The sequence below is a fragment of the Balaenoptera musculus genome, chromosome 20, assembly GCF_009873245.2.
Source record: "Balaenoptera musculus isolate JJ_BM4_2016_0621 chromosome 20, mBalMus1.pri.v3, whole genome shotgun sequence".
Taxonomy (NCBI): domain Eukaryota; kingdom Metazoa; phylum Chordata; class Mammalia; order Artiodactyla; family Balaenopteridae; genus Balaenoptera; species Balaenoptera musculus.
The window spans coordinates 8,083,748-8,111,178 of record NC_045804.1 but is presented as its reverse complement, the minus strand read 5'-3'; the positions used below and the strand labels follow the sequence as shown (position 1 = coordinate 8,111,178).

General features: G+C 46.1%; 1 protein-coding gene across 3 annotated transcripts in view; it reads left to right on the top strand.

The window, feature by feature from the left end:
- Window positions 1-1,594: 1,594 nt before the first annotated feature.
- UBE2O (ubiquitin conjugating enzyme E2 O) overlaps window positions 1,595-27,431 on the top strand; it is a 56,514-nt gene continuing 30,677 nt past the window's right edge. For 2 of the 3 annotated variants that reach the window (XM_036837835.1, XM_036837836.1), the window contains exon 1: window positions 1,595-2,109. In XM_036837835.1, coding sequence (XP_036693730.1) covers window positions 1,687-2,109 — 423 coding nt within the window. In that variant the 5' untranslated portion in view covers window positions 1,595-1,686. The remainder of the gene's footprint in view (window positions 2,110-27,431) is intronic. The other variant, XM_036837834.1, reaches the window with a different exon arrangement.

Below are 27,431 nucleotides of genomic sequence, written 5' to 3'. Positions count from 1 at the left end.
GAGCAGATCATAGGTCTAAGAGTCCTGCCAATCTAGAATTTTGGTCTAGGCAGGGGACTTGAAATATTATAATAATGTAACATTATAAAAAAGTTCCTTTATTGAGGGAACTATATGCCAGGCACTGGTCTATTTCACTTAATCCTCTCAAATGCCAGATGAGACGGGTAGTGCTATTACCTCCCCAATTTTACAGATGAGAAAATTAAGGTGAAAAAAAGTTTATCAGCTTGCCAACTTTATAAGACTAGTAAGTGGCAGCACCGAAAACTGGAATCAAACTCTTCTTGTTCATTATGCGGGCTTCTCTAGTTGCGGTGAGCAGGGCCTAGTCTTTCTTGCGGCGCGCAGGCTTCTCATTGCGGTGGCTTCTCTTGCTGCGGAGCACGGGCTCTAGCTGCGCGGGCTCAGTACCTCCACAGCATGTGGGATCTTCCCGGGCCTGGGACTGAACCCATGTACCGTGCATTGGCAGGCGGATTCTCACACTGCGCCACCGGCAAGCCCCTATGGCTTCCACTCTTAACTACCTCACTATCCTACCTCTTGCCATGCATAAGCCTCAAGGAGCTTTGAACTCATTTAGATGTATTTAAAGCCAAACCACAGGGGCCACTAACACTTGCTTACCTTTCTTTCTTTCTTCAATTTTATTTATTTTTGGCTGCGTTGGGTCTTCGTTGTTGCGCGCGGGCTTTCTCTAGTTGCTGCGAGCGGGGGCTACTCTTCGTTGTGGTGCACGGGCTTCTCATTGAGGTGGCTTCTGTTGTTGCGGAGCACTGGCTCTAGGCACTCAAGCTTCAGTAGTTGCAGCGCGTGGGCTCAGTAGTTGTGGCTCTCGGGCTCTAGAGCGCAGGCTCAACAGTTGTGGTGCACGGGCTTAGTTGCTCTGCGGCATGTGGGAGCTTCCCGGACCAGGGCTCGAACCCGTGTCCCCTGCATTGGCAGGCGGATTCTAAACCACTGTGCCATCAGGGAAACCCAACTTGCTTACCTTTCTGATCGTTCTCTGGGACTCCTTCACCAACCCCTTGACCAATCCCTGAGGGGTCATAACCTTCCAGGCTGTGCACGGAATTCCCTAACGCAATACACTCTAGATACACTCTCTATGTGGCCTTGCTTACAAGCTGCCTTGGAGCTGCTTTTAAGCTATTTAATGTGTACAGTACATGTTTTGCCTCCCCAACTAGATTGTAAACACCTAGAGGACAGAGACTGTATCTTGTTCTTTCTGTATCCCTCTCAGTGCCTATGACTAGATTGGAGACGCCAGGGGAGCTCATGAAGTGTTGTTGACACTCTTCGGACCATCCTCCGTCCCACCTCGGCCACTCCCCTTTTCCTCGGTGACCACACTACTTCCTCCTCCTGGGTCCCCACCCCTGCCCGCTCCCTCTACTTTTATCCCCTCTGGCCCCGCCCGCCCTCGTGGAGTTCATCCTTTCCCACCTCGCCCCCAGTCCCAGGCAGAATCTCCAGCGTCCCCTAGCGACAAGGCGGTAGCCCCTAGCAACAGCATCTCGGTTTCCTGACGACGACGGCACGTAAGGTCACGTCAGCGCGCCGTGGTTCCGCCCCCGGCGCCGGCTGGCCCCGCCTGCCCGCGCCTCTTTCGCCGCCGCCGCTGCTGCCGTTGCTGCTGCCGCCGCCGCCGCCGCCGCCCGAGACTCGCGCAGAGCAGTTATGGCGGATCCCGCAGCGCCCGCGCCCGCAGTCCCGGCTCCCGCCCAGGTCCCGGACACGGCCCCGGACGAGACCTCGGCCCCGGACGCAGCCCCCGCCCCGGCCCCGGCGCCGGCGCCCGCCCCGGACTCGGCCTCCGGGCCGTCCTCGGACTCCGGTCCCGAAGCCGGCTCTCAGCGGCTGCTGTTCTCTCACGACCTGGTGTCGGGCCGTTACCGCGGCTCGGTGCACTTCGGGCTGGTGCGACTCATCCACGGCGAGGACTCGGACTCGGAGGGCGAGGAGGAGGGCCGCGGGAGCTCGGGCTGCTCCGAGGCGGGGGGCGCGGGCCACGAGGAGGGCCGGGCCAGCCCGCTGCGCCGCGGCTACGTGCGCGTCCAGTGGTACCCGGAGGGCGTCAAGCAGCACGTGAAGGAGACCAAGGTGCGGCTGGGCGGCGGGCCGGCGGGCGGGGGCCGGGCCCGGGGGCCGACGGAGGACCGAGTTGGCTGCTAGAGCCCTAGGGTAGGAGGGGAGATGTGCGGGGCGCTGCCCGGAATGGTGCAACTGCAGTGGGCCGAGGTGGGAGGACAAGCCTCAGCGGAGGGGACGCTCCGGTGCAAAGTCATTGCACTAGCCCTGGGCCACCGGGCCCCGGGCTTCCGCACGCGGAGGACTTCCAAGCCATACTAGGCTGCGGTGTTGGCCTCAAGATCGTGTATGTGGACCCACTCTAGTGGGGGGAACTCCTGGGGCTCTCGGGCACGCTCGGCTTTACACCGGTGCGGCGTTTTGCTGACCCCCAAGGAGCTACATGCTGCATTGTGCATCAGAAAGGAAGGCCGTGCCGGTCCGGTCCGTGCAGGGAGGGGTTGTAGCATTCCAAAACAAAGATAGAGGTGAAAATCGCGGCCGACATAAAACCCCAAGAAGTTCACTAGATTACAGAATGCGTTATTATGGGTGAAGAAAACCAACTCCTTTGTGTTTTACCTTGTTGCCTCGTTTTAATTGCTGCAGGGAACTTTGAGTAAATCATTAACAATCAGAGCCGTGATATTAATAGTACTGGGGGAGCAGGGAGGGATGTGACAGCTGCTGACTGGCATTGATGACTCTTAAGTACAGTTGGACTTCTTGAAAAAAAAAAATACTATAGAACCATGGATGGAGGAGAGCCACCCGTTTGGAAACCTGAAGGGTTTTTTTTTTTAACCTGAGGCCATTAAGGAAACGTCAGACTCCCCTATGATGTTGGTGAATATTGCAGTTTTACAAAACTGCAGAAACCGTTCATCGTCATAACCTGAAACTGTGAACCGAGGTTGGTTTGGTGGTTTTCATGACTTGTTTTCTTGAGTGTGAATTCCTATCAGTGATTCAGACAGACACACACGCCCCCTGTATTTTTCACCCCTTCTTCATCTCCTCCTCCTCCTCTCCTTCAAGAAAACATTTCGAAGCAGTAATCAGGCCTGGGCTGGTTTAGCTGCCTGGGATGTTGAGTGGTGTGATTTCAGGGGAGGGCACTTTAGAAGTTAATCTGGGTTTCTCACACCCTGGGAGACAAAGGTGACCTGCACAAGGGGTCTGTGATGACAGCTCAGGCGGGGAAAAAGGCCTCACTCCCAGGAAGAGCCTGTGATCCATTTCCTAGTGGCAGAAGTGACTGCTGATACCAGCAAGGTCTTTTTCCTGGCCAGTGCACGGGCATCCACAGACACAGAAATCTGCACGCAGGACCCCTGGCTTCCCCTCAGAGAAATACAAATCAGGCGGTAGTTTCTCTGACTCAGAGAGAAAATGGTAAGTTCATGCAAAAGTATGTGGAAAAGATTACTTTCTGCAGCAGAATGCTTCTTAAAAATTACCACCAGTATTGCCATGTTGGGAAGAGAAGATTTTTGCTCTTTACGCTGTGTTTGTGCATTGTCACACTAGCAAATGGTTGCTAGCGTTTTCCCGTGGGTTCTTAAAAAATGTTTTGCCCTAACCATCTTCTCTAAAGGTTTATGACTTCTGGAACGGAACTCGTTTTACTCTGTCATGGCCTCCTGCCCTGGGACTCAGGGAGGCAGGCCTAGCTCATTGCCGGGAGCTGCCATGTTTATCAGTTGTTGTTCCTGTTCATCTTGACACTGGTGGTTAACTTTGTTTACAGTTATGTTCAGTCTGTCTCCCCCCACCATGTGTAATTATACGAAGTTTGACTTAAAATACCTATCTTGGAATTTAGTAGAAAATAGCTTTAAGGCGCCAGCTTGGATATATTTTGAAGCTGCCCTCTTGACTTGCTTTGAATTTGTTGAAATCCATCGTGGCTCCAGTGGTGATGTTTTCTTCGCCATTGTAGTTTCTGCAGCTTCTGAGCTTCGCAGAAGCTAAGGGATATAAGAATTCTAGGAAGTGGTGACATGTAGTGTCTATTCATGGATGGCAGGACCCACTGCTGCTTTTAGGATTTGAGAATAGGCTTATTGGGGAGGGAGAGGCGAGTTTATTATACCTGATAGGTACCTCTCCGTTACCCTGAGCCGTAGGCACAGATGACCCTGGTCAGCTGAATGTCTCTCTTGCTTTGCTCCTGACCACCCACTAGGGTGATGGGGTGGGTCCTGGGGCCTTGCAGCATTGTGGTTTAGGAAGATTTTCCTTCTCACCTCGCACTCCTTATAAATCCATTGAGGTGACGGTGTGCTGTAAGGGAAAGACCATTAGACCGAGACTGAGCATTTAGGTTCTGATTCCTGGTCCACCACTAATCTGGTTATGAGATTTGAGAAGCCAATTATTGATAGAATCAAATAGTGACAATCTTGGGAAACTTATTTCTTTTTAAAGCTGCCACCTATTTGCATATTATAAATAGTGTCCTGTTAGTGTGGATTGTTTAGTAGGCTGTGGAGTGTTTTTGCAGCTTTCATGTTAGTACGGTGACAGTGAGTAATCTTAGCCTCTTGATTTCTTTTAAGTTTTTAATGAACAAATTCAGAAAATTCAGAGAGAGAGATGAAGAGGCTGGCCAACAAGTCCTACCCCCTCCTGGCCACTACCATGAAAATTATCCTCAGAAATAAAATAAGTAGTTCTTCCTAGAAACTGGAATTTATGGTCCAGCTCCTGAGGCTTCAAGCAGCCAAAGTTAAGCTTCTTTAGGACTTAAAAGAAGCACGCAGTTTGAGCTCCTTCCTTTCCTTGAGCTCCTGACCCCTTCAGTATGGTAGCTGATTTATCTACTTGAAACTTTTCCCATTTGGCCACGGGTCTCCTATGCGGAGATTTGCCCCATCCCCATCAGTGGTCATCCTTTGAGTAAATTTTTGGAATAAAGCCAAATGCCGATAGCCTCTTCCCCTTCTTGAGCATTGGCTAGACATGGTGGGTCTTTCTGGTCTCCACGTGAGATGGTTGGACAGAGTGGCCCCTATAAGGAAGAGAGCTAACTGCTGTCTGTCTGTCCAGGTTTAGGGCCTTCCTGTTTACACTGCTTTAGCTTTCCTTTGCTTTCCCATCTCTTGTGCGTTGTCATTTGCTCTCAGTTGCCGCAACTTTCAGCGTCTCGCCTGGTTTGAAATTTAATGTCTCTAAATTAAAGCTGTCTGTTCATGATCATCCTGCTTTTGTGAGATGTTGTGTGTGTGTGTGTGTGTGTGTGTGTGTAGCATCCCTGATGTCAGGAATTGGCTTTTCAGTCTATTTTTGGCTCCTACTCAGGCCATCATTTCCATGGGGAAAGCTATTTAAGTGTAGCATCACAGCATGAGAAGTTTGCTTGCCTCGCTTGTCCAGGTGCTGGGCCCATTAAAAGCAGTTGTTCTTAGTGATGTAACGTTAACCAAGATGCAGGACTAAGTGCATCTAATTACATTTTATTCAGGTAGGATCACAGCGCTTGTGGCATCTCACCGTTGTTCTGTGATTTTAGTCTTCGTCCCTTGGCTTCTGGTTTCTAACTCCTAGGCCTTCCGTGCCTTCATGGTGCCTCTGTCTGGCTCGCCACCTGACTCAAGGGCACTTTCACCAGATGAAGGGCGTGTGTTTGTGTCCTGTGATTGGAAGTCAAAACCCTTGGGTGCTCTTCCTGTCTGTCACCTACTCTGAATGACCTTGGCCTTGTCACTGCCTCATTTTGTCTCTCTGCAATAAAATACGAGGTCTGTCTTTCTAGCCCCTGAAGTGAGCCTGCACAGGTGGAATAACCAGAAGTGTAGCCAGGTGGTGCCCGTAGCAGCCACTTGGCTATTAGCAGACATCATCCTGATGTCCATCAGAGAGCCAGCCCCGTCCCTTCAGGAGATCACGTCCACGTGTCATAGGGCGATGCCACTCGAAAGAGAAGCAAAAGGTGCACCACAGGGGATTGTTCCAGGGGTGTAGGAATTCCTATTTGATGATGTTGTTGCTTGTGATCTGGTGGATTATAGATTTGATTTCTTTATTAAGCCTCTTCTATAAATACTCATGATCTTCACTCCTCTGTTACTTTATAAGAAATTCAGTAGTGCACGTTTAAAGTAATGTCTGCCGAAGTCCACCAACCTCCAGGAGGGGGAGGGGATGAATATGTATGTATGTATGTATGTATGTTATGTATATCTTCCAGAATCTAGGAGGCATCTTTTGAAATTCCCAAAAGACAGGTAATGAGATTATGAATTATAGGGATGGCAGAGTATTGCTTTTGTACTTAAGGATTACATAATGTTTGTTCTTCTCATTATTGTGGTACTATGTGCTGGGCACTTATGTGTATTGCTCACTTAATGCTTACAGTACCCCTGTGAATTAGGTACTATTATTATCCCTGTATTTCAGAGGAGGAAACTGAGGAACAGAGAAGTTGAGTAACTTGTCCAATGTCACACTGCTAATAAGTGGAGGAACCCAAATACAAATGGAAGTAAATATAGTTTGCTGTCATCTGAGGATTCATAGGTCGTTACTATATCGAGTTCCCTAATCAAACATGAGTCACAAACCCTGTGGTTGGCATTAATCATCCAGTCTTTGCACACTTAGAAGTCATAGTGGAGTAGGAGGGAAGCACAGGTGAGGAGAAAGGCAGGGCACTGGGATGGGTGGACGGTGGACCCGTGGCCGCGAGGGGGGCGATCGCGGCTGGGAGCAGGAGTGTGGGAGCAACACCATGTTGGCGCTACAGGGCGCTTCTCTTCTACAGTGGTCATTCCCTAGCCCCTCGGTCGTTATCAAAATCATGGTCAGAAAACACATTTCATTTCCGGAGAACTTGTGAACACCCCTAGGTGTTGAGTGTAAGGAACCTTTGTAAGTCTGATTCCCCACCTGCATCTCCTGCAGCAGAGCAAGTCTGAGTAACTGGTCTTTCTGTGTTGTCTTAGAAAAGGTTGGTGTTAGGAAATCCAGCTTGACCTCGTGCCCCCTCTCCTGCTGCTGTTGTCACCCTCTGGCTGGGAATGCTGAGTCACGAGTCAGGTTCAGGTTCGGAAGGACGCCTGGGAGAGAGGCTGAATTCCACTCGGTCCCAGTCCCTTCTCCTGTCAGTTTCCCGGCAGACTCTGCTCCCCACCTGTTTTTGCTTTAGGACATTGAAGGTCTTTTAGTGCTTTCCCCATCCCCACATCACTGGTATTCCTACTTTTTTCTTTGTCATTTTCCTGTTCTATTGAAAGGAACTTTTTCTCTTTTTTACTGTTTTAGCCGGGGGCCTCATGGACTCCAGTGGAACATCTGTGGGGCCAGTACTTTACAAGAGGGGTGCAGGTATAGTGTGTGACGTGAATTGCCATCACAACAATGCTGGACCCGTGATCAGTGTTAGCTGACCCTGTGGTCCCCTCGGAGTTGAATTTAGGGCGATTTCGATGATGAGCGGGTTCTCTTTTAAAAAGCCTTAACCCTTGGAAGACATAATCCGTGCTTCTGTTCCGATTGAAAGAACTTACGGAGTTTGCGGCCCAGAGCTTAGGCTGCTTCTGGATCGGGGTGGGAGGGTGCTCAAAAGGGGGAAATGGCCATCAGGACCGTTTACAAAGTGCTTTTTGGTTTACAAGATGCTGTCACTTGTATTTACTAGCAGTTTGGTGTTTTTAACTGTAGCTCCTCCCTGAGGCTTCACTGGCCTGGCGGCTCGATGCTAAGCCCTGAGAAAGTCGAGGTTTTCATGCTGCTGCGTCCACAGTGGCAGCTCTTACTGAGCAGGGACACACGTTCAGAATTGCTTCTCTTGCTGACATTTCCGCCAGCCTCAGGGGGCTTTATTAGGAACCACCTGACGTGTGGTTACAGACAGGGAAGAGCAAAACGCTTACTGGAATTTTTTGTAATTCAGAATAGAACTGAATCATGTTAATGGGTAACGCTCTGCACTTATCTACTCCAAGCTTATTTGCCCTTGTTTTGCTCTTCAGCTGCTCTCTGCGGTTGAGGAATTCATGTCCTTCAGTGCAGGCTGACTGTGTTGAATGGATCTTTTGGTCAGTTTTGTCCACAGGTATACTGTGTTGTTCTGAAGCAGGATTGTGAAAAACTTTTTATGATTTAAACATTGAGGCAAATGATACATTGTTCAGAAGTATTCAGCTAGGCAGTGAGTGCTGGAATGCATGTCCTTTTTGGGTTAAATCCAGTTGACTGGTTGAGGGGTTTTTGGTTTGCATATTTTGAGAGACGGAAACATTTTATTTTCTGCAACGAGGTCAAAGGAGTAAGACACTTACCAGGTCACTTCTGGTTTAAATTGATAGCATAACTATATCTGGTAAAAATTCATTCTAACTATGACAATCTGAGCAGTTAAAAAAGTTTAACTGAGTAGTGCTTTAAAAAAAAAGAAAAAGCAGTCAATCCTATTCAACAATAAAATGAAACCCCCCAGCTCCTGGAGAGATTTCCTGCAGTCTGAAGCGTGTTCTTCATTTGCATCCTGCAAGCAGAGAGCTGGTCTTTCACACTCCGCAGCTCTGATGAGGTTCTTCCTCCTTGTTTTAATTTTGATCCTTTTTGTGGGAGATGCTGTGTGATGAGGGCTAGTGAAGCTGTCCTGACAGGCGTATCCACGGGACTGCCCTTGCTGGCCCCCCGTAAGTGCAGGTGGGAAGGGATACAGACACACACACACCTGTGTCTCTTGTGCGGCTTCTGGCAGCATAAGGACGTGACGTTCTCCGTGTCGAAAGCATCCTCATATTTGTCTGCTCTGTTTAATTACTGAAGGGAGTTCGAGGGCCCTGAAGGCTGATGATATCACCTTCAAGATGAGGAAGAAAGAGCATCTTGCCCACCCCGGTGTGCTTTGGGGGGCACCCCAGCACCCCGTGATGAGAAGGGGTGTGTGTCTCCATTTCCTTGTGGCTGGCACACCCCAAGCCTTTCTCCTTCTGGCCTCACACCACTGGGTGTGAACAGCTCTTCTGAAGGTCACAAAGGACTAGTGAATTCCTGGTCATTGTACTCACTGATTTTTTTCTCAGTTCCTGTCCTTTTGAGCTGCCAGCCTTGTTAATACGGTCCATCACCCTCCTACGGGAACCTTTCTTCCATTGGGTTCCACTATACTGGCTGTAGTGAATTTTTCTCTCTTTTACCTTTTTTCCCCTTACCTCTCTCAGAGATTCTCCTCTCCTCCTGTCTTTTCTTCAGTGCTCTCATCGGCTCCTGCAGTGCAGCTGGTACCTGCATTTACACGACTTCCACGTCCATAGCACGTTCCCAACTGCTTACTTGCTAGCCCTGTCCTGTCATCTAGAGCCTCAGACTTCTCACGTGTAACTGCCCTCCCCACCCCAAATCTATGGAATTTTAAAAATTCCTTTTCCCAACTTTTTATTATGAAAAAATTTCAAACATACAGAAAAGTTGGACGACTAGTCCAGTGATTACTAATTACCAACCATCATGAGTCAGCAGTTAACCTTCTGCCAAGTTTGCTTTATCTGTGTGTGTGAGAGTATGCGAATATGTTTCCTCCTGAGCCATTGGTAAATTAGTAGCAGACATGGTGACGGTCACCTCTAAATACTCAAGTGTACATCTTCTAAAAATCAGAACATTTGGGATCATTTTAAATTTACCTTTCTGGGCTCCCACTCTAATTTTTTTTCCCTCTTATGAATAATGCTGCTATGAAAATGGGTGTACAAATATTTCTTTGAGGTCCTGTTTTCAGTTCTTTTAGGATATACCCAGAAGTGGAATTGCTGGATCATATAGTAATTCTATTTTTACTTTTTTGAGCAACTGCCATACTGTTTTTCCATAGCAGTGATGCCATTTTACATTCCCACCAACAGGGCACAAGGGTCCCAATTTCTCCATATCCTAGTTTGTTATTTTTATTTATTTATTTTTTGATAATAGCCATCCTGCTGGGTGTGAGGTGATATCTCATTGTAGTTTTGATTTGCATTTCCCAAATGATTAGCGATGTTGGGCATCTTTTCATGTGCTTATTGGTCACTTGTATATCTTCTTTGAAGAAACGTTTATTCCAAGTCATTTGCCCATGTTTGAATTGGGTTGTTTGTTTTTTGTTGTTGTTGAGTTTTAGGAGTTCTCTCTGTATTCTGGATATTAATCCTTTATCAGATACGTGATTTGCAAATATTTTCTCCCATTCTCTGGGTTGCCTTTTTACTCTGTTGGTAATGTCTTGATGCATACAGTTTTAAATTTTTCATGAAGCCCAGATTTGTCTGTTTTTTCTTTTGTTGTCTGTACCTTTGGTGTCAGGCCCCCGTTCTAATTTGTCATTAAATCTTTGTTCGAAATGCCTCTTGCATCCTCTGCATGTCCTTTCTCCTGCACTGGTTTGCTCTCTGGTTGCCTCGTGTCCAGACTCCTCTCCTGGTCTCCCTGCCTCTAGACCCGGGACCCCAGGCTGACCCCCCTGGGTGACCCCCCCAGCTGCTTGTCATGCCTTAGCTTGTCTTCAAGGCTCCTCACCTATGTTTCACATAGCCTCCAGCCTCTTCAGGTGACTCCAGCTAATCTGTTTCCCCAAATCAGTTGCGCTGTTTCTTGCGTCTCAAGCCCCGTGGCACTTAGACGACACACTCGGGTTCTCTCCCTGGGTTGGACGCTTCTTGAGAAAGAGAGCTTTCTGTGAAAGCTTATATTTTGAGTGACTCATGTGTAGGAGTGAGTAACTCAACTCCTTCAATTAAAAATGGATCTAACCATCCCTGTTTATTAGTGGTGGGGGAGTGGGGAAAGCGTGGGTAAATGATACCTGATCGGCACTTGTAAAGGCTGATTGCATGGAATCACCTGGCTCTTGTTAATGCAGATTCTTCTGAAACAGTCAGACTGGGGTGGGTGGGCCTGAGGACCTGCACGTCTAATATGCTCCCTGTGATGCAGATTCTGCTTGTTGGGACTAACTACCCTTTGAATTGGACTGATATGCAGGTCATTAAAAACTCTGTTGATGTCAATAGGTTCAGTTTTTGATCTACCCCCCATCCCAAGTTTTAAGTATATACAACTGGTTTGAGGTTTTTGTCTCCCTTCTGCTTAGTCTTCTGGTAGCAGTGTTAATGCCAGAAATTGCCAAAAGATGGGGCCACAGGAGGGAAGGGAAATTAAGTTGCCCTTAAAAACCAGACAGTGCTTTCAGGTCATAGTGGTAGAAAGACCTGTTTTCTTCCCCACTACCCTTTTGCCTACTGACCAATATTAATACACAGCTGTCGCTAAGACGTTTCATTGGACTTAATTTCTTTTTAGGGTGTAAATATATGACAGTTGTTATGAGTATAATGCAACCAGTCCAAGAGAAAAATGATTGAAATTGCTATCCTTTATCCAGCCTGTACCAGCGGGTTGCCTGCTGTGTGCCAGGCAGTGTAATGCTTGCTTTGCGTGTGTCATCTTTCTCTTTCCCGAAAGTGGCCAGCGTCCCCATTTTAGAGAGGAAGAGACTAAAACCGAGAGGATGGCTGTAACTCGCTCGAGGCCACACGACTGGTGAGGGGCCGGCCTGGGATGTTTGTGCTGCCAAAGCTCGGGCTCTTTTCTCTTTCTTTCTTTCTTTTTTAATTAATTAATTAATGTATTTATTTTTGGCTGTGTCGGGTCTTGCTCGCGGCACGCGGGATCTTTCGTGGCTCTTTCGTCGCTGTGCGTGGGCTTAGTTGCCCCAAGGCATGTGGGATCTTAGTTCCCCTTGAACCGAGTCCCCTGCATTGGAAGTGGATTCTTAACCACTGGACCACCAGGGAGATCCCTCGGGCTCTTTGCACTGGGTACACAGCTGCCCCTGCAACTGCTGAGTGCTGTGGAAGGTGGAGACCCCGCCCCAGACCCTGCCCTCTAGATCAGGGGCCAGCAGACTTCCATAAAGGGCCAGGTAGAAATATTTTAGGCTTAGCAGGCTATACCGTCTCCTTCACATCTACTCACCTTTGCTGTGGCAGTGTGAAAACATTCAGAGACAATAAGCAAACAAATGGGCATGGGCTGTGTTCCAATAAGATTTTACTTTAAAAAAGAGGCAGCAGGCTGGATTTGGCCTGTAAGCCACAGTGGGCCAACCTGTGCTCTGGAAGGGGCCTGAGCAATGGACACATGATGTAAGCCACATCTTGTAATTTTAACCTTAATAAGGAGCCACATTTGAAAAGAAAATAGAAAACAGGTGAAATTAATTTTAATGTATTTTAATCCAATGTATCAAAAATATCATGCCAACGTGTAATCAGTATAAAAATTATTATTGAAATATTTTACATTTTCCTTTCTCTAACGGCTACTGTATTGGATAGCACTGATCAAGAAACTTAGTCTGATAGGAGAGAACAACATCACTCTAACCCCTTAGAGTGCTTTATTTTCTTCATAGCACCTAGCAGTCTCTGAGATTTTATTACTTCATTTCCTTCTTTGCTGTCTCCCCCACCAGAAAGTAAGGGGTCAGAAACGTCTCTGTTCTCAGTGCCTAGAACAGGACTGGCCCAAAGCAGCACTGATGTTTGTTTCATGAGTGAGTGAAGGAGCGCACATAAGGTTCCATCTGAAGGTGCAGTGAACACTCAAGGGAGTTTGGTGGGAGAGCATTAGGAGAAGCTTTCGTGGAGGCAGGTTTTGGGCTAGCTCTTGAAAGGTAAGAATTTGGAATCACAGTGCTGGGAGGGAAGGGTGTCCTAAGTGGGAAGACCAATGTGAACAAAGACAAGAGAGGCCGGAAGTTTGGGCAACATTCCGGAGCGATAGTTCACTTGGCCTTAGAGCTCCTTTAGACTTAAAAATTATTGAGGCCCCCAGTGAGCTTTCATTTATATGGGTTGTATCGATATTTACCATATAAGAAATTTAAGCAAAATTTAAAACTCAGGAATGCCCAGGCACACATTCTGTTAGCCATCAGAACAGTGACATCATGACATCATGGCGCCTCTGGAAAATTCCACCATAGACTTGTGAGAGGACGAGAGTGAACAGAGCAAGTAACACCTTAATAGTATTTTGAGGAAGTTTTGACTTTGGACCTCCTTCAAGGGCCTCAGGGATCCCTAGGCCACATTTTGAGAACTGCCAAGCTAGAGGTGGGGGTGAGGAGAAGGCAGGTGAGAGAGAGAGTGGCAGCAAATGTGCTTGGATCTGATTGCAAATAATAACAGTCAACGTTTTCGTGCACCTGCTAAGTTCTAGGCACTGTTGTAAGCACTTTACATGTGTTAGCTCATGTGGGAAAACCCTGTGGAACAGGTGTTATTATTGAACAGATGAGGGCGGGTCTGAGGCTGCCCAAGGTCACGTAGTGAGTGGGAGAGCCTGGGTTACGCCAGGCAGTTGCCCCTCAGAGACTGCATCGCACTTGCTCTGTGTTTATAAAGGTCTTTGAATGATAGACTCAGGAGTTTGGTTTTTTTGTTTCCGGTTTTGTTTTGTGTTTTTTTTTTTTAACATAATGAGGAGCCACTTCAAAGTTTGCAGTGAATGAGTGAATGATCTGGCAGCAGTTCACAAGATGGATTAGGTAGGGGAGCTGGGGATCCTGGAGACCAGTTAGGAGGCTTTTACATACAGGGCAAGTGAGTTGTGTCTTCTGTACGTTTAATTTGCACATCACATATATGTATGTATGGCTCACGCAGAGTGTTGAAAGTACTGATTTTTCAAACAAAATGGCCCCTGAGTGTAACCCAAGGACTTCAGAGGGAAAGCTGGTGTGTTGAACTTAGTGGTGGCGTTAGGGATTTTTCAAGGATAATTTTGATGATGCTCAGTTTGACCTGGGCACCCAGCTCCCAAGTGAAATTAGGACCCTGTTGAATCTGAGACAGCAGCCGTAAAGCTTTGAGTTAGGCTCATGGGGATAGAGAGGTGGATGGGTGTTGGGGAAGGTTTGCTCAGCGGGGCACAAGGGCAGGAAAGGCTTCTGGGGAGTAAGAAGCAAAGCACGTGTAGCACTGACAGGGCTGCAGCAGTGGGTGTCGGCAGGCCAGGTGCCGGGATGATCAGGAGTTGAGGAGCCACTACGTTTCTTGTTTTTTATTGTGGCAAAATATGCATAACATAAAATTTACCTTTTTTAAGTGTACAGTTCAGTGGCATTAAGTATAGTCACGTTTTTGTGCGACCTTCTCCACCATCCATCTCCAGGACTGTTTCATCTCCCCAAACTGAAGCTCTGTCCTCATTAAACAGTAACCATTTGCAAGAGGAATAGCCATTCACTGCAGACACGTGGTCCCCCAGCATTCAGGGAGTGAGGGGACATGTGGCAGAGACCCGGGCTTCCCAGGGGCACGACCAGGTGATGTCCCTCCAGTAACAGCAGTGGGGACGGAGGGTGAGGACTCTGTTTTGGATGTGCTGTGTTTTAGGTGCCCGGAAGCATTAACGTGAAGCGAGACACCTGCCTTGGGAATATGTATTCAGTCTATCCCCCATCTTTCTTTTATTCTTATTGTTGTCCTATTTCATGCCCTCATAATTGCATTTTAAAAATAAACACTATTTAGATTTACAGAAAAGTTGCAAAGATCCTGGTATACCCTTCACCCAGCTTCCCCCCAAGGTTAACGTCTTATGTAACACGGTATATTTGTCCAAAGCAAGAAGCTAACATTGGTTCCACACGATTAGCTAAACTACACACTTCTACTTGGATTAGTTTTCCACTAATGTCTTTTTTTCTGTTCCAGGGTCCAAATCTATGATACTACATTGCATTTAGCATAATTGCCTTTGGAATGTTGGAAAAACCTTTCTAATTGATCTTTCTTTACCTAATCCACATTTCATCCTCTTCCCTAAGAGTTATCTTACTGAAAAATTTTGTTCAACAGCTTTTGATGCCAGAGAGAAGGGGTCAAGCAAGATGCTCTGTGAGAGAAGGCAGTCGGAAGCCACCTGTAACTGTGGAGAGCACTTGTGGAGAGTAGAGGGCAGCGGCTGGCAGAGGTTGGCAGAAAGAGCAGCAGTGGGTAGACAGGTGAATGCGGAGGGCGTGGGAGTGTAGGCACCCAGGGTCAGGGACGTAGGGAAAGTGCAGACTTAACGTCCTGTTGTTCGGTCTCTGTGATCCAACACTGAAGAAAAATTGGTGGGATTATTCTCTTATTTGTCTTAGATTGATAGCTTTTTTTTTTTTCTGATTGCAAGGTATATTAAGTTATTTATACATACTTAATACAAAATTGCAAGAACATACAAAAAATAGGTTAAAAAAAAGTCTCCTGTGATTCCACCACTCAAGTGTAACTGCTTCTCATCATTTCAGTGGATGGTTATTCTAGTCTTTTATGAACATATAAATATTTGCTTTCGCAAATACATGCTGTGCTTAATCCCTCCCCCTGTCCCACACCACTTAACAAAGGTAAACTGGACTGTTTGCAAGTGTCCAGGAGGAGTTCAAGTTTGCAGTACCCATGTGTATTTCCACAGAATAGTGGAAGCTTTAAACCCAGACAGTCTTCTTCCCTTTGCTGGTCAGTGTTCTAGAACGCACCTTTCCCACAACAGTGTCATCTGCGTCGTAACTCTGTCGGATTTGTTGCTGTGCAGGCGACTCCTCATGCTTTGATGCACACTGATTCTCTTGGGCTCGAATCTAAAGACTTACTCCCAGATTGTCTTTTACAAACAAAGAACACCAATAACAAAAACCTTTGCCACTTTTACCTGGCCTCGGCTTTAGGGTCTCAGGTCCGAGCCTTCTGCTGAACCCACAGCAGACGTTGGCTGAGGAGGTGCCCGGGTCTTGGGTCTTTGCACCCATCCGTCCCTCTTCCTCACAAAGGCCAGCACCGTGGGCACCTCACAGGGGTTTGCTCAGCCCTTCAGGATCATTTCCTCTGTTGATCAGCTCATCCCATAAACTACTCTTCAAGAACGATTCATCGTGCTCTTTCTGCGTTCTCTCTATTGGAATTGTCATCTGTAACCCTGGGGGCCTGCCTATTCACGTTCTTCTAACAGCAGCTGTGGTGCCCACTGCCTTTGCTCTTTCCAGATGTGATGGGGTTAACGTTTGTGGAGTACATGCAGACTCACTGCGGGCACAATTGGAAAGGCCGAGTAGGACCGCTTTCTTTCTGGAATGTGGCTTTGGGCCTGTCTACAGTGTTCCGAAGTTGGGTGTTCAGAGGTGGAGGTGTTTCTGTTTTGTAACATTTTCTCCCCGTTTCAAAAAAATTTTTTGATAGGAACTTCCCTGGTGGCGCAGTGGTTAAGACTCTGAGCTCCCAATGCAGGGGCCCGGATTCGATCCCTAGTCAGGGATCTAGATCCCACATGCATGCCACAACTAAGACCCGGTGCAACCAAATTAATAAATAAATAAATACTAAAAACAGAATTTTTTTGACAGCGTGATTTTTAATGAATGCCCGTAATTCCATCAGATGAATGAAACCATTTCTTTAACCAGTCTCTTTTTTTTTTTTTTTTTTTTTAATTTATTTATTTATTTATTTATGGCTGTGTTGGGTCTTCGTTTCTGTGCGAGGGCTTTCTCCAGTTGTGGCAAGCGGGGGCCACTCTTCATCGCGGTGCGCGGGCCTCTCACTATCGCGGCCTCTCTTGTTGCGGAGCACAGGCTCCAGACGCGCAGGCTCAGTAGTTGTGGCGCACGGGCTCAGTTGCTCCACGGCATGTGGGATCTCCCCAGACCAGGGCTCAAACCCGTGTCCCCTGCATTGGCAGGCAGATTCTCAACCACTGCGCCACCAGGGAAGCCCTAACCAGTCTCTTTTGACAAGCTAGTTTGTTGCCTGTTTTTCACAGTTTTAAATGATGGGGCTAACGTCTTATACTACTTTTTTTTGTATCTTTGTTAAGTTTCTTAGGATAAATTCCTAAATGAAATTACTGGTCAAGGGATAGGAGTACATTTTTTTAATATTTATCTATCTATCTATCTATTTATTTATTTATTTAGGCTGCGCCGGGTCTTCTTTGCAGCACATGGGATCTTCGTTTCAGTACGCGGTGTTGCGGCATGCGGACTCTTAGTTGCGGCATGCATGTGGGATCTAGTTCCCTGATCGGGTCGATCCTGGGCCCGCTGCATTGGGAGCGCGGAGTCTTAACCACTGGACCACCAGGGAAGTCCCAGAATATATATATATTTTAAATTAATTAATTTATTTATTTTTTATTTTTGGCTGTGTTGGGTCTTCGTTTCTGTGTGAGGGCTTTCTCTGGTTGGGGCAAGTGGGGGCCACTCTTCATCACGGTGCGCGGGCCTCTCACTATCGCGGCTTCTCTTGTTGCGGAGCACAGGCTCCAGACGCGCAGGCTCAGTAGTTGTGGCTCACGGGCCTAGTTGCTCCGCGGCATGTGGGATCCTCCCAGACCAGGGCTCGAACCCGTGTCCCCTGCATTGGCAGGCAGATTCTCAACCACTGTGCCACCAGGGAAGCCCCCCAGAATATATTTTTAAGACTTGATTCTTTTTACTAAACTGTCACTCCCCCCCCCCAAGTGGTACCCACTTACACTTCCGCCTCAGAACGCCTGTTCCCAGCACCCTGGTGAGGCTTTCTGTGCCTCATGCAGGAGCACCCAGCTAGTTGGCAGCATCTCGAGGACTAGAGCTCAGGTTAGATGACTGGGCCTTTTTGTGGCCGCGCCCCTGTTGCCAAGAACTAAGCCCTTCTTGTGCCAAGGGGTTTCCCCGAGCCCTGCAGGATGGGCAGGCTGGTCTGCTGTGCCTTCAGCTCAGGGCGGGCATTCCCCAGGCAGAGGGCTGGACGAGGAGGCAGTGAGTAAGCTGGGGTGGGAAGGCGGAGGGACAGGAGGTGTTCAGACACAGGGCTTGGCGTCGGCATGTAGACCTGCAATTGCTGTGTCCACAGCCAGACCCGTAGACAGAATCTTGTACAGTTGCTGGGAATTGGATGAGATCACCGTGAGCACTGCTCAGCATAGCGCTGACCAGCAGTTACTGCTAACGGGGGAATCGTTCAGCTCTGCTTCAGTTTCTTCATCATGTTTGGGAGCCCGCACAGTACGTATGATTGCAGGTTTAGGGGGAATATTGCTAATTAGCTTGTCTGCCCTGTAAGACTGACTTTAAATTGAAATCTTAATGCTTGTGTGTGTGTGTGTGTGTTTAAATAGATAATATATGCAGATGGAACAACATTCAAGAGGTTTAAAAGAGTATGTAATGAAATGTTTGTTTCCTTCCTACCATTTCCACCACTATGACCAGATATAGTCTATTCTGTGTGTGTGTGTATATATATATATATATATAATTTTTTTTTTTTATGAGACTAGGCATATTTTAACACCCTGTTTAGAATTTCTCTGTGATGGTTCTGCAGTGAGACTGAATTAGATTTTTTTAAACTATTAACATAGAAAAATGATATTGAAAATTTGCCTCTGCTTTCCCCCCCAGTTTTATTGAGATATAATTGACATACAGCACTATATAAATTGAAGGTGTGCAGCACAATGATTTGACTTAAATATATCATGAAATGATGACCACAGTAGGTTTAGTGAACATCCGTAATCTCACAGATACAAAATAAAAAGAAAAAAATTTTTTTTTCCTTGTGATGAGAACTCTTAGGATTCACCCTCAACTTTCATATATAACATACAGCAGTGTTAATTATGTTTGTCATGTTGTACATTACATCCTTAGTGCTTATTTACCTTATAACTGAAAGTTTATACCTTTGACCACCTTCCTCCAGTTCCCCCTCACCCCACCGGCTGCCTCAGGTAACCACAAATCTGACCTCTTTTTCTGTGAGTTTGTTTTTGAAGTATAATTGACCTACAACACTATGTCAGTTACTGGTGTACAACATAGTGCTTCAATATTTCTATACATTTCAAAATGATCACGGCTATTCTGTGTGTATTCTGACATGCATGTATATATTCTCCTCCCCTTCCTCCCCCTTCTCCTCCTTTTTTTTTGTTTTTTTGTTTTTTTTTTTAAACACAGTAGCTTTCTGGACAACTGTCTGCACTTGCCAGGTCACAGCTTTGGATCCAGGCCACAGGGTGGGGTTCACCCTCCCTCTTTATTAACTTTGTGGTGTTGAGTGGTGGACCTAGTGTGTCCTGTCCCTGGCCTGTTCTTCCCTCCTTTCTCCTCTTGGAAGTGTTGCCCTCTGCCATGTTGAGTTGGGTTCAGTGTGGTGCCACGTGGGGAGAGGCCCGCTCTGCTGCAGGGGGGCAGCGGGGCCAGCATTTACTGTTCCTTGGTGCCTGCTCCCAACCCCTCTGTTCCAGGGTCTTCTCAGTAGCCAGAGGTGCCACTGTTAGGGGTGGGCGTTCACGGAGGTATTTGAATCAAAAGACCCTTTGTGGCGGGGAGGGGGAATGACAGTTTCTTTTTTTAAAGTTTAAGTGAAAAAGCCCTCCCAGAAACATCCTCGTGCCTTTCATCTCCACTCCTGGCATTTTGCTCACGAGGTGTGATGGTTTGGGCCGGGGCCGCCCCTGGAATTCCTTCCAGAAGCCGAGGCTGAACTCTGAAAGGACCCTGCACAACCCCAAAGCAGACCGTGGCCACGTGAGGTGGGCTCTGTTTCCTTTCTGCAGGGGGAGGCGTTATCCTAATCAGCGTTCCGCATCCTTGTCTCTTTCACGTGGCTCCAGAGAGACATTTCTCAGATGGCACGGCTCCTGGTGGGACTGGCACTGTGTCTTTGGCGGTGGTTCCCAAGGTCAGCGTGTGTTTCCTACCTAGTGGGGCTTCCAGCGTCTCCGCCTCCCGTGGACCCTCACACCTTAAGTTCGCCTCTTCTGTGCTGGTATCGCCGGAGTACGAGGGCATGTTCGGTGCAGGTGGTGTCTTACACCGAGGCCCTGAGATGATTGATATTTGCTACATACCAGGTTTTAGTGTGTCTAGGCCCGTAGTGGCGGGGGTGGGAGGGGACTGGAAAGGGTGATTTGGTTTGACCCCCTTAGTTTGTAGTCGAGGAACTAAGGCCCTGAGGGGCTAAGTGGTTGAGATTAAGGTTGATGGAAGCCACAAACGGACAAAGATGCTAAGACTTAGGAAAGAAAAGTCCACAGAAGGACACCCATCTAATTTCTGAGTAGAAGTAGAGGTTGTTAGTGGTGCTGATTTGAGTTTTCTGGGATTTAGTTGTAGCAGAGACAGGTTTTGATATTTGACTTGGAAGACAAAATCTAAAATGCAGAGGATTTAGGGGATTTACACCATGACTCAGGAGACATTTTCCAAGAAAACTTCCTACTCAAGACCATAAAACCAGGCAACTTAACCTGGCTTGCTTAAAAAGCAACAACAACCAGTTTTATTGAGCTATAACTCACATCCCATAAAATTCACTCTTTTAAAGAACACAATTCAAATGGTTTTTAGTATATTCACAGCTTTGTGCACCCATCATTACAGTCTAAATTTAGAACATTTTCATCAACCCAAAAGGAAACCCTGTGCCCATCAGTGGTCACACCGCATTCCCCGCTCCTCTCAACCCCTGGTAACCACTTTGTGTCTCTGTGGGTTTGCTTATTCTGGACATTGCATATAAATGGTAACATATGACATGTGGCCTTTTGTGTCTGGCTTCTTTCACTTAGCATGTTTTTAAGTTTCCTTCATGTTGTAGCACACATCAATACTTCATTCCTATTTATGGCCAGGTAATAGTCCATTGTATGGATAGGCCACATTTTGTTTATCCATCAATCAGTTAATGGACACTTGTTATTTCCACTTTTTGGCTATTTTGAATAGTGCTCCTATGAGCATTTGTGTACTGTACAAGTTTTTCTGTGGACATATATATTTCAGTTCTTTTGGGTACTATATCCAGGAGTAGGATTGCTGGGTTGTGTTTATTCTTTTGAGCACCTGCCAAACTGTTTTCTGGAGTGGCTGCACCATTTTACATTTCCACCAACAGTGTCTGAGGGTTCCGTTTTTCCACATCCTCACCAACACTTGTTATTATCAGTCTTTTGATTATAGCCATCCTAGTGCAGTGGTATCACATTGTGATGCGATGTGCATTATGACTAATGATGTTGAGTGTCTTTTCATGTGCTTGTTAGCCATTTGTATATTTTCTTTGGAGAAATGTCTATTCACATAAATCCTATGTCTATTTTTTTAATTGGATTATATGTTGGCTTGCCCCTGAGACCCTGCGTTTGGGTGTTCTTTAGACTCTAGCAGGTCTGTGGTAGGTGCCCTGTCCGTGTCATAGGGGTCTGTGCCAGGTGTCTTGCATTACATTGGGATTTAACCTCCTTTCCTGCTTAAATATGCTCTAGAGGATTTGAGACCCTTATAAACTGAAAGGTCTTTAAGTTCTAAATCTTTCTAAGAACTGAGTTCTGATTGTTTTACATCTGTTGCTCCACAATCACTCTAGAATAAGAAAGGGGTTGTTGGATAGGGCTTCTTGGGCAGTGGGGGAGCCTTTCACATACGTACCAGTCACATGAACTATGCATAGTACGCCATTTACAGTTGAAGTTTTTCAAAGGCAGAGACTATACCATCTTTTTTTTTTTTCTTCTTGGCTTGCTCTCATAGTACGGATTATAATATTTCTTATGCAGTAGGTGATGAAATGCTTGTTGCTTGACATGAATGTACTTTGGTAACTGAGTCGTTTCTGTAGCCCTTTGGCAGGTTGAAGGCATGGTTGTGCTGAAGCAGTGAGAGGATGCCTGTGTGTGACAAACGGCGCTTGGTTCCCAGAGGCCCGTGGCTTTCCGAGTGTGTCCTGGCCGCTGCTGCTTCCTAGATCCTCCCTCCTTAAGCAGCGTGACTGTCTGCCGAGGGGCACATGTACTGCTCTTTATGTCCTGTGACTTTCTCAGTGCTTGTTTTTAGGTTAGCATTTAAGAGTCTGATTTCATTTGGTAAGTGTGTAAAGTGTTGATTACTCGTGCTTGCTGCTCTACACTGACAGTGAGTCTCTCCCACCGGAGCCCAGCTTTGTCCTGGATCAGTTCTCACTGTCGTGGTTGAATCACAGCGATCTATGGAATTTAAAGTTTCTCTGACATTTGAAACAAAAAGCTATTTGTAGGAGCAGACAGGTGGCCTTTTCAGATGACTGGGGCACTTTCTAATGGAGTTTTGCTTTCTTTTCCCTTCCCACCATTTCGAATCTTGGAGCAGCAGTACTGGAAGAGCCCTTCAAAGATACACTGGTGTCTAGTAGGTAGTGTGCAAATACTTGTAAGTGATTGTCGAAACTGAGGATTTCTAATTTTTGAATTTGTGATTTCTTGTTTTTGTTGACATATTACCGTCTCTCCGTCTTCAAATATGTCCCATGGTTGTGTGTAAGTACTTTGGAAAATTAAGGTTAAAGAGCTCTGGTTGGCATGGTATATTTAGGTAAACAGGGGCGATTGAACACATTTCCACTTCCTCCAGAAGCCCTTCTAAAATGACAGTAAAAGGATTTTTTAGGGGCTTCCCTGGTGGCACAGTGGTTAAGAATCCGCCTGCCAATGCAGGGGACATGGGTTCGAGCCCTGGTCCGGGAAGATCCCACGTGCTGCGGAGCAACTAAGCCCGTGTGCCACAACTACTGAGCCTGCGCTCTAGAGCCTGTGAGCCACAGCTACTGAGCCTGCGTGCCACAACTACTGAAGCCCGTGCACCTAGAGCCTGTGCTCCACAATAAGAGAAGCCACTGCAATGAGAAGCCGGCGCACCGCAATGAAGAGTAGCCCCCGCTCAGTGCAACCAGAGAAAGCCTGTGCACAGCAACGAAGACCCAACGCGGCCAAAAATAAAAATAAAGAAAATAAATAAATTTATTTTTTTTAAAAAATAATTTTTTAAATGTCTAAACCCACGAGGAGAAAGAATGGGAGAGATGACAATTGACAGTAGGTTTCAAGTTGTGGATGATGGACGGTGACTGCAGCAGCAGAGCAGGAGCTGAAATGTTTGGTGCCTCAGAGACACGGCCCAGGGAGGAGCAGTGTGGGAAGCCTGGTGTCCTCAAGGCGGGAGTGCGGTCTGGGCCTAAAGACAGAGGGATTAACTGAGAGTCTGTATAGGGAGAAATTCAGTTCCCCAAGTTACCTGTCCACTTGTACAAACCAGAGAATACTTATCCCCTCTGCCCACGCGAGCGCAGAGGTTGATGCTCCAGAGAAATCAAACCGGACACTCTAGATGAGGAACCTCAGGTGGAGCGAAGGGGGCAGTGTAACCCTGGGCTGAAAGGGGGGTTCATGGACGTCTGTATGCTCAAGGGGAAATCCCATAGCCTGAGATCAGGCCAGGCGCAGGGTTGGAGAACTTCCCTCTGGGAGAACAAACAGTGTCGGAGACAGGCCCGCAGTTGCTAGCGTTTGGCAGTCCCTCAAAGCAAAAGCTAGATGCTACCCCAGCTAATATGATCAGTACTAGTCCAAAGGCTTGCTTGTGTCCACAGAGCTTCCATCATCTTTTTATTGCCTCAACTTTTATATTTTTTATTTTGAAATAATTATAGATTCATAAGAAGTTGCAAAAATGATACAGAGAGGTCCCCTGCACCTTTCATCCAGTTTCCCCCAATGGTTACATCATACATAACCACAGACAATAGGAAAACCAGGAAATTGACATGTACACGATGTGTGTACAGTTCTATGCCATTTTATCACATGCAGCTTCATGTAACCACCTCAGCAGTCGAGGTACATGACTGTTGCATCACCACAAGGATTTCTCTGATGATGACTCATTTTAAAATAAGAATGGATACGACAGCCAAGGATCACAGCATATTCAGAAAGCTCCCAACATGAAGGGTAGAGGCTAGAACAAGCAAGAGAAAGATGTGTCAGAGGAAGCAGTTGATACTGCAAACAGAAGAAACCCTCAGAACACATAGTGAATAGCCTGAAATAAGAGTCAGTATTTTGTCAATGAAATAAAACAGGATGCTATAAAAATCAGAACAAGAAATAATTCTTAGAAATTAAAAGCATAATATTAGAAGAAAAGAGTTGACAAAGACTCCCAGGAAATACAATAAAATATCTGACATCTAGGAGATCTATAAAGAGAGAAAGGGAAAATGAAGGGCAGAAATGTATCAAGGAAATCGGAAGTGTTTCCAGAATTGAAGATCACAAGGTTCCAGGATGGTGAATGGAAAAAGTCCTAACTGGCACATTGTGTAATTCCAGAACACTGGGAATAAAGCTTCCAAAGAGAGAAAACAGTCGCATAAAAAAGATTGGGAATGAAGATGCATCAGATTTTCAACCTCCTGGGAAGCCGGAGGCAATGGAGTTAGGTTTCCAATCTGACATGGTAGATTGAGCTAACATAGAACCACTCTTACTACAGGCACTTAGAAGGGCTATGTAAAATATAGCAAACATTTTAAATGTAGCTAAGCATATAAGAAAGAAAAGGGATATCAGGACACCAGAATCAAAGAGGGAACCTAAAACCAGAGCGTAATAGGCTGCTGATGTCGTAGCAGCCCTGGGGGGTGTTTATTGGGCCCTAAAACAAGCCCTAACAATAATAGAAGTCTGGATTTTAATGAAAATGTATAGAATTGAAATAGAAATCCCCTCAAAGGGCTATTCCCTGGTAAAAGAGAAAAAAAAAAAAGATGTGAGAAAATCTCCCCCATGAAGCCAGAGAAATGGCGAGGAAGTTTATCACTGCCCCACACCATGAGGTGTTAGGGGAAGTCTCCCATGAGCGATTGAAACATCTGAGTTTGAGGTCTGTATTTATAATACCCACTTTCAGGAATCCCCAAGCCAGCACCAGGCTGGTGATGCTCCTGGAGGTCCTTGCAGAAAGAAAAGCAAAACTTTTGTAGAATGACCCTTCCACAACGCAGGCCACTTGGAATCCTGTGATTTCCACAAATGGTGAGCTCGTGCTGAGAAATTACTAAACATACAGAAAAATCATAAGCAAGAGTCAGCCGTCACAACAAACAGGAGGATTTCCAGCATTTTAAAACTTCAGATAATGAGATTAAATATAACGTTTAAAGTGATTGAAGGGCTTAAAGAAAGAATAGAAATCAAGAAAAGAATAAGATACAGTACGTTTTAGAGACTGTTTTTTAAAAGAGCCAAATAAAATCTCTACAATGAAAACTCTAATCATTGCATATAAAACCCAGTGGAAATGTTAAATAGCAGAATAGACACACCACAAGAGAAAATTATATGAACTGGAAAATAGATCTGAAGAAGTTAAGTAGAATTAGCACAGAGATCCAGAGAGATGCTATAGATGGTATTGAGGGAAGGGAAGTACCAAGCTCAGAGGATGGGAGGAGAGGCCCAGGCAGAGTCGGACGGAGTTCCCAGAGGGATCAAGAGCATCTTAAAAGCAGCTTGAGAGGAAAAGACAGATTACTCCCAAGGTTCAGCAGTGGTACTCAGCAAATGTCTAAGTAGTAATAGTGAGGCCAGACCAAGATGGAATAAAATCTTCAGTGTGCTGAGGAAAATAAGTTGTTAGCTTAGTTTTCAGTGACCAGCTTATCATTCTATAGTGAGAACAAAATACAGGCATTTTTCACGGAAAGAAAAACTAAGTTCATTCACTCACAGACCTTCGTTGTACTTCAGGAAGAAGGAAACTAAACCCAGGAGAGAGAGACAAAAAGAAATGGCGTACAGATACGGCAGAAACGTGTGGTAGAACTAAATCATCATTAACTTATAAAACGGTGATCATTACTGACTCGAGGAGAGTTAAAAACTGAAATCCTGACAAACAGTCAATGGAAATGAGAGAGGGGATTATCTGAATTAACACATTCTAAGATCTTTGAAGTGTTTGGAAAGAGTGGGAGGGATATTGATTTGCTTTAGATTTTCTGAGTCAAGTAGACAGACATATTAAAATGTTAAGGATCGAAATAGGATTGGAAGCCTTCAAACCAATAGAGGGAAAATATCCAGAATTATAAAAACTAGGTCATTTCACTAGAAAAAAGAACAAAGAAAAAGTATGGTAGGCAGAAAGCCCTAAAGGTAACAGAAATAAATCCACACGGATCACAATGAATATAAACAGGGCAAAAGTGCCAGTTAACGACAGAGGCCTCGGGTTGGAAGACAAGAGCGAAACCCTCGATGTTCTGTGGGAGTTTCACATCCAGCCAATTACCTGACGAGTATTTCTTCTCAGGCCTGCAAGGACTGGAAAAATGTGCCTCCCGTGGACCTTTCTCCAGAAGCTGGTGGGAGGTGTGCTTCACCAAGACAAGGGAGTTTTCTGGGATCCAGGAAACGAGATTCCCCCACAGGCAGGCTGTTGGAGAGGCAGGCTGGAATTCTGCAGGAGGGAGATCTCCAAGGAAGAGAGACAGAGCCCAGAGTCACCCGATGGATGGTTTGAGCGTGTATGGGAAAGTTAGAAATACCTGTTTGATAGAATTCTCAGTCCGTACACAGGTTGTGTGTATCCGCAGAGCACACTCGGTCCAGCTGTGAGCCACATTTACTCCATTCCAGCACATTCAGGCTGTTTCCGTCAAAGCTGCAGAACTTGTCGGAAGGATGGACTCAAGGTAAGGGGTTGTCAGGGGGACGGGTAAGAAACAGGAGGTCACTAGGTAATGTCCACAATTAATAACTTAGGAATTAGAGGTGCAAGCAAATTGTTTATGTATATGGGTAAATACTCAAACTGCTAAGAAATTAGAAAGTGGTTTTCTCAAGGGTGCGCTGTTGAGACGGTAAGACAGGGCATTGCTGTTTTGTGTTGTTAAGCCCTTTGGAACTCTTTGATTTTTTTTTTTTTTTTTAAATAATTTACTGGTTTAAACCAACACTGTTCAATAGAAAGTGGCCTCACTTTCTATTGAAAGTTTTTTTTCTCATGGCCTCAATTCTTTTAAATGTAAAAAGGAGCAGGTGAAATTAATTTTAATATATTTTATTTAAGCCAGTATAGAGCCAAGACATTGTTTGAACATATAACGGATGTAAAAAACGTTAATGAGGTAGTTTGCATTCTTCGTAGTAAGTCTTTGTAATCCTCTCTGTGTTCCAGCACATCCTGATTCAGACATCACATTTCAAGTGCTCAGTCGCCAGATGTGGCTGGTGGCCGCCCTGCTGGGCAGGGCGGGTCTGACCCAGGAAGGATGGAGGGTGTCTGCTCCGTGAGGGTCTTTAGCGATATGCAGATCGACATTCAGGAAGCCCGTTCTGGAGAGTAATTTCTGACCCTGGTTTCTTCCTTTAGCCCAGCCACCCCTACTTTAAATTCTTCACTGACATTTAGAATTGTTCCATATTCCCAGGAAAGTCATAGACTTGACGGCAGAAATTACATTCCTGGGCTTCTCTCCTGGAAGTTGTTTCCCTCTTTCCTCATA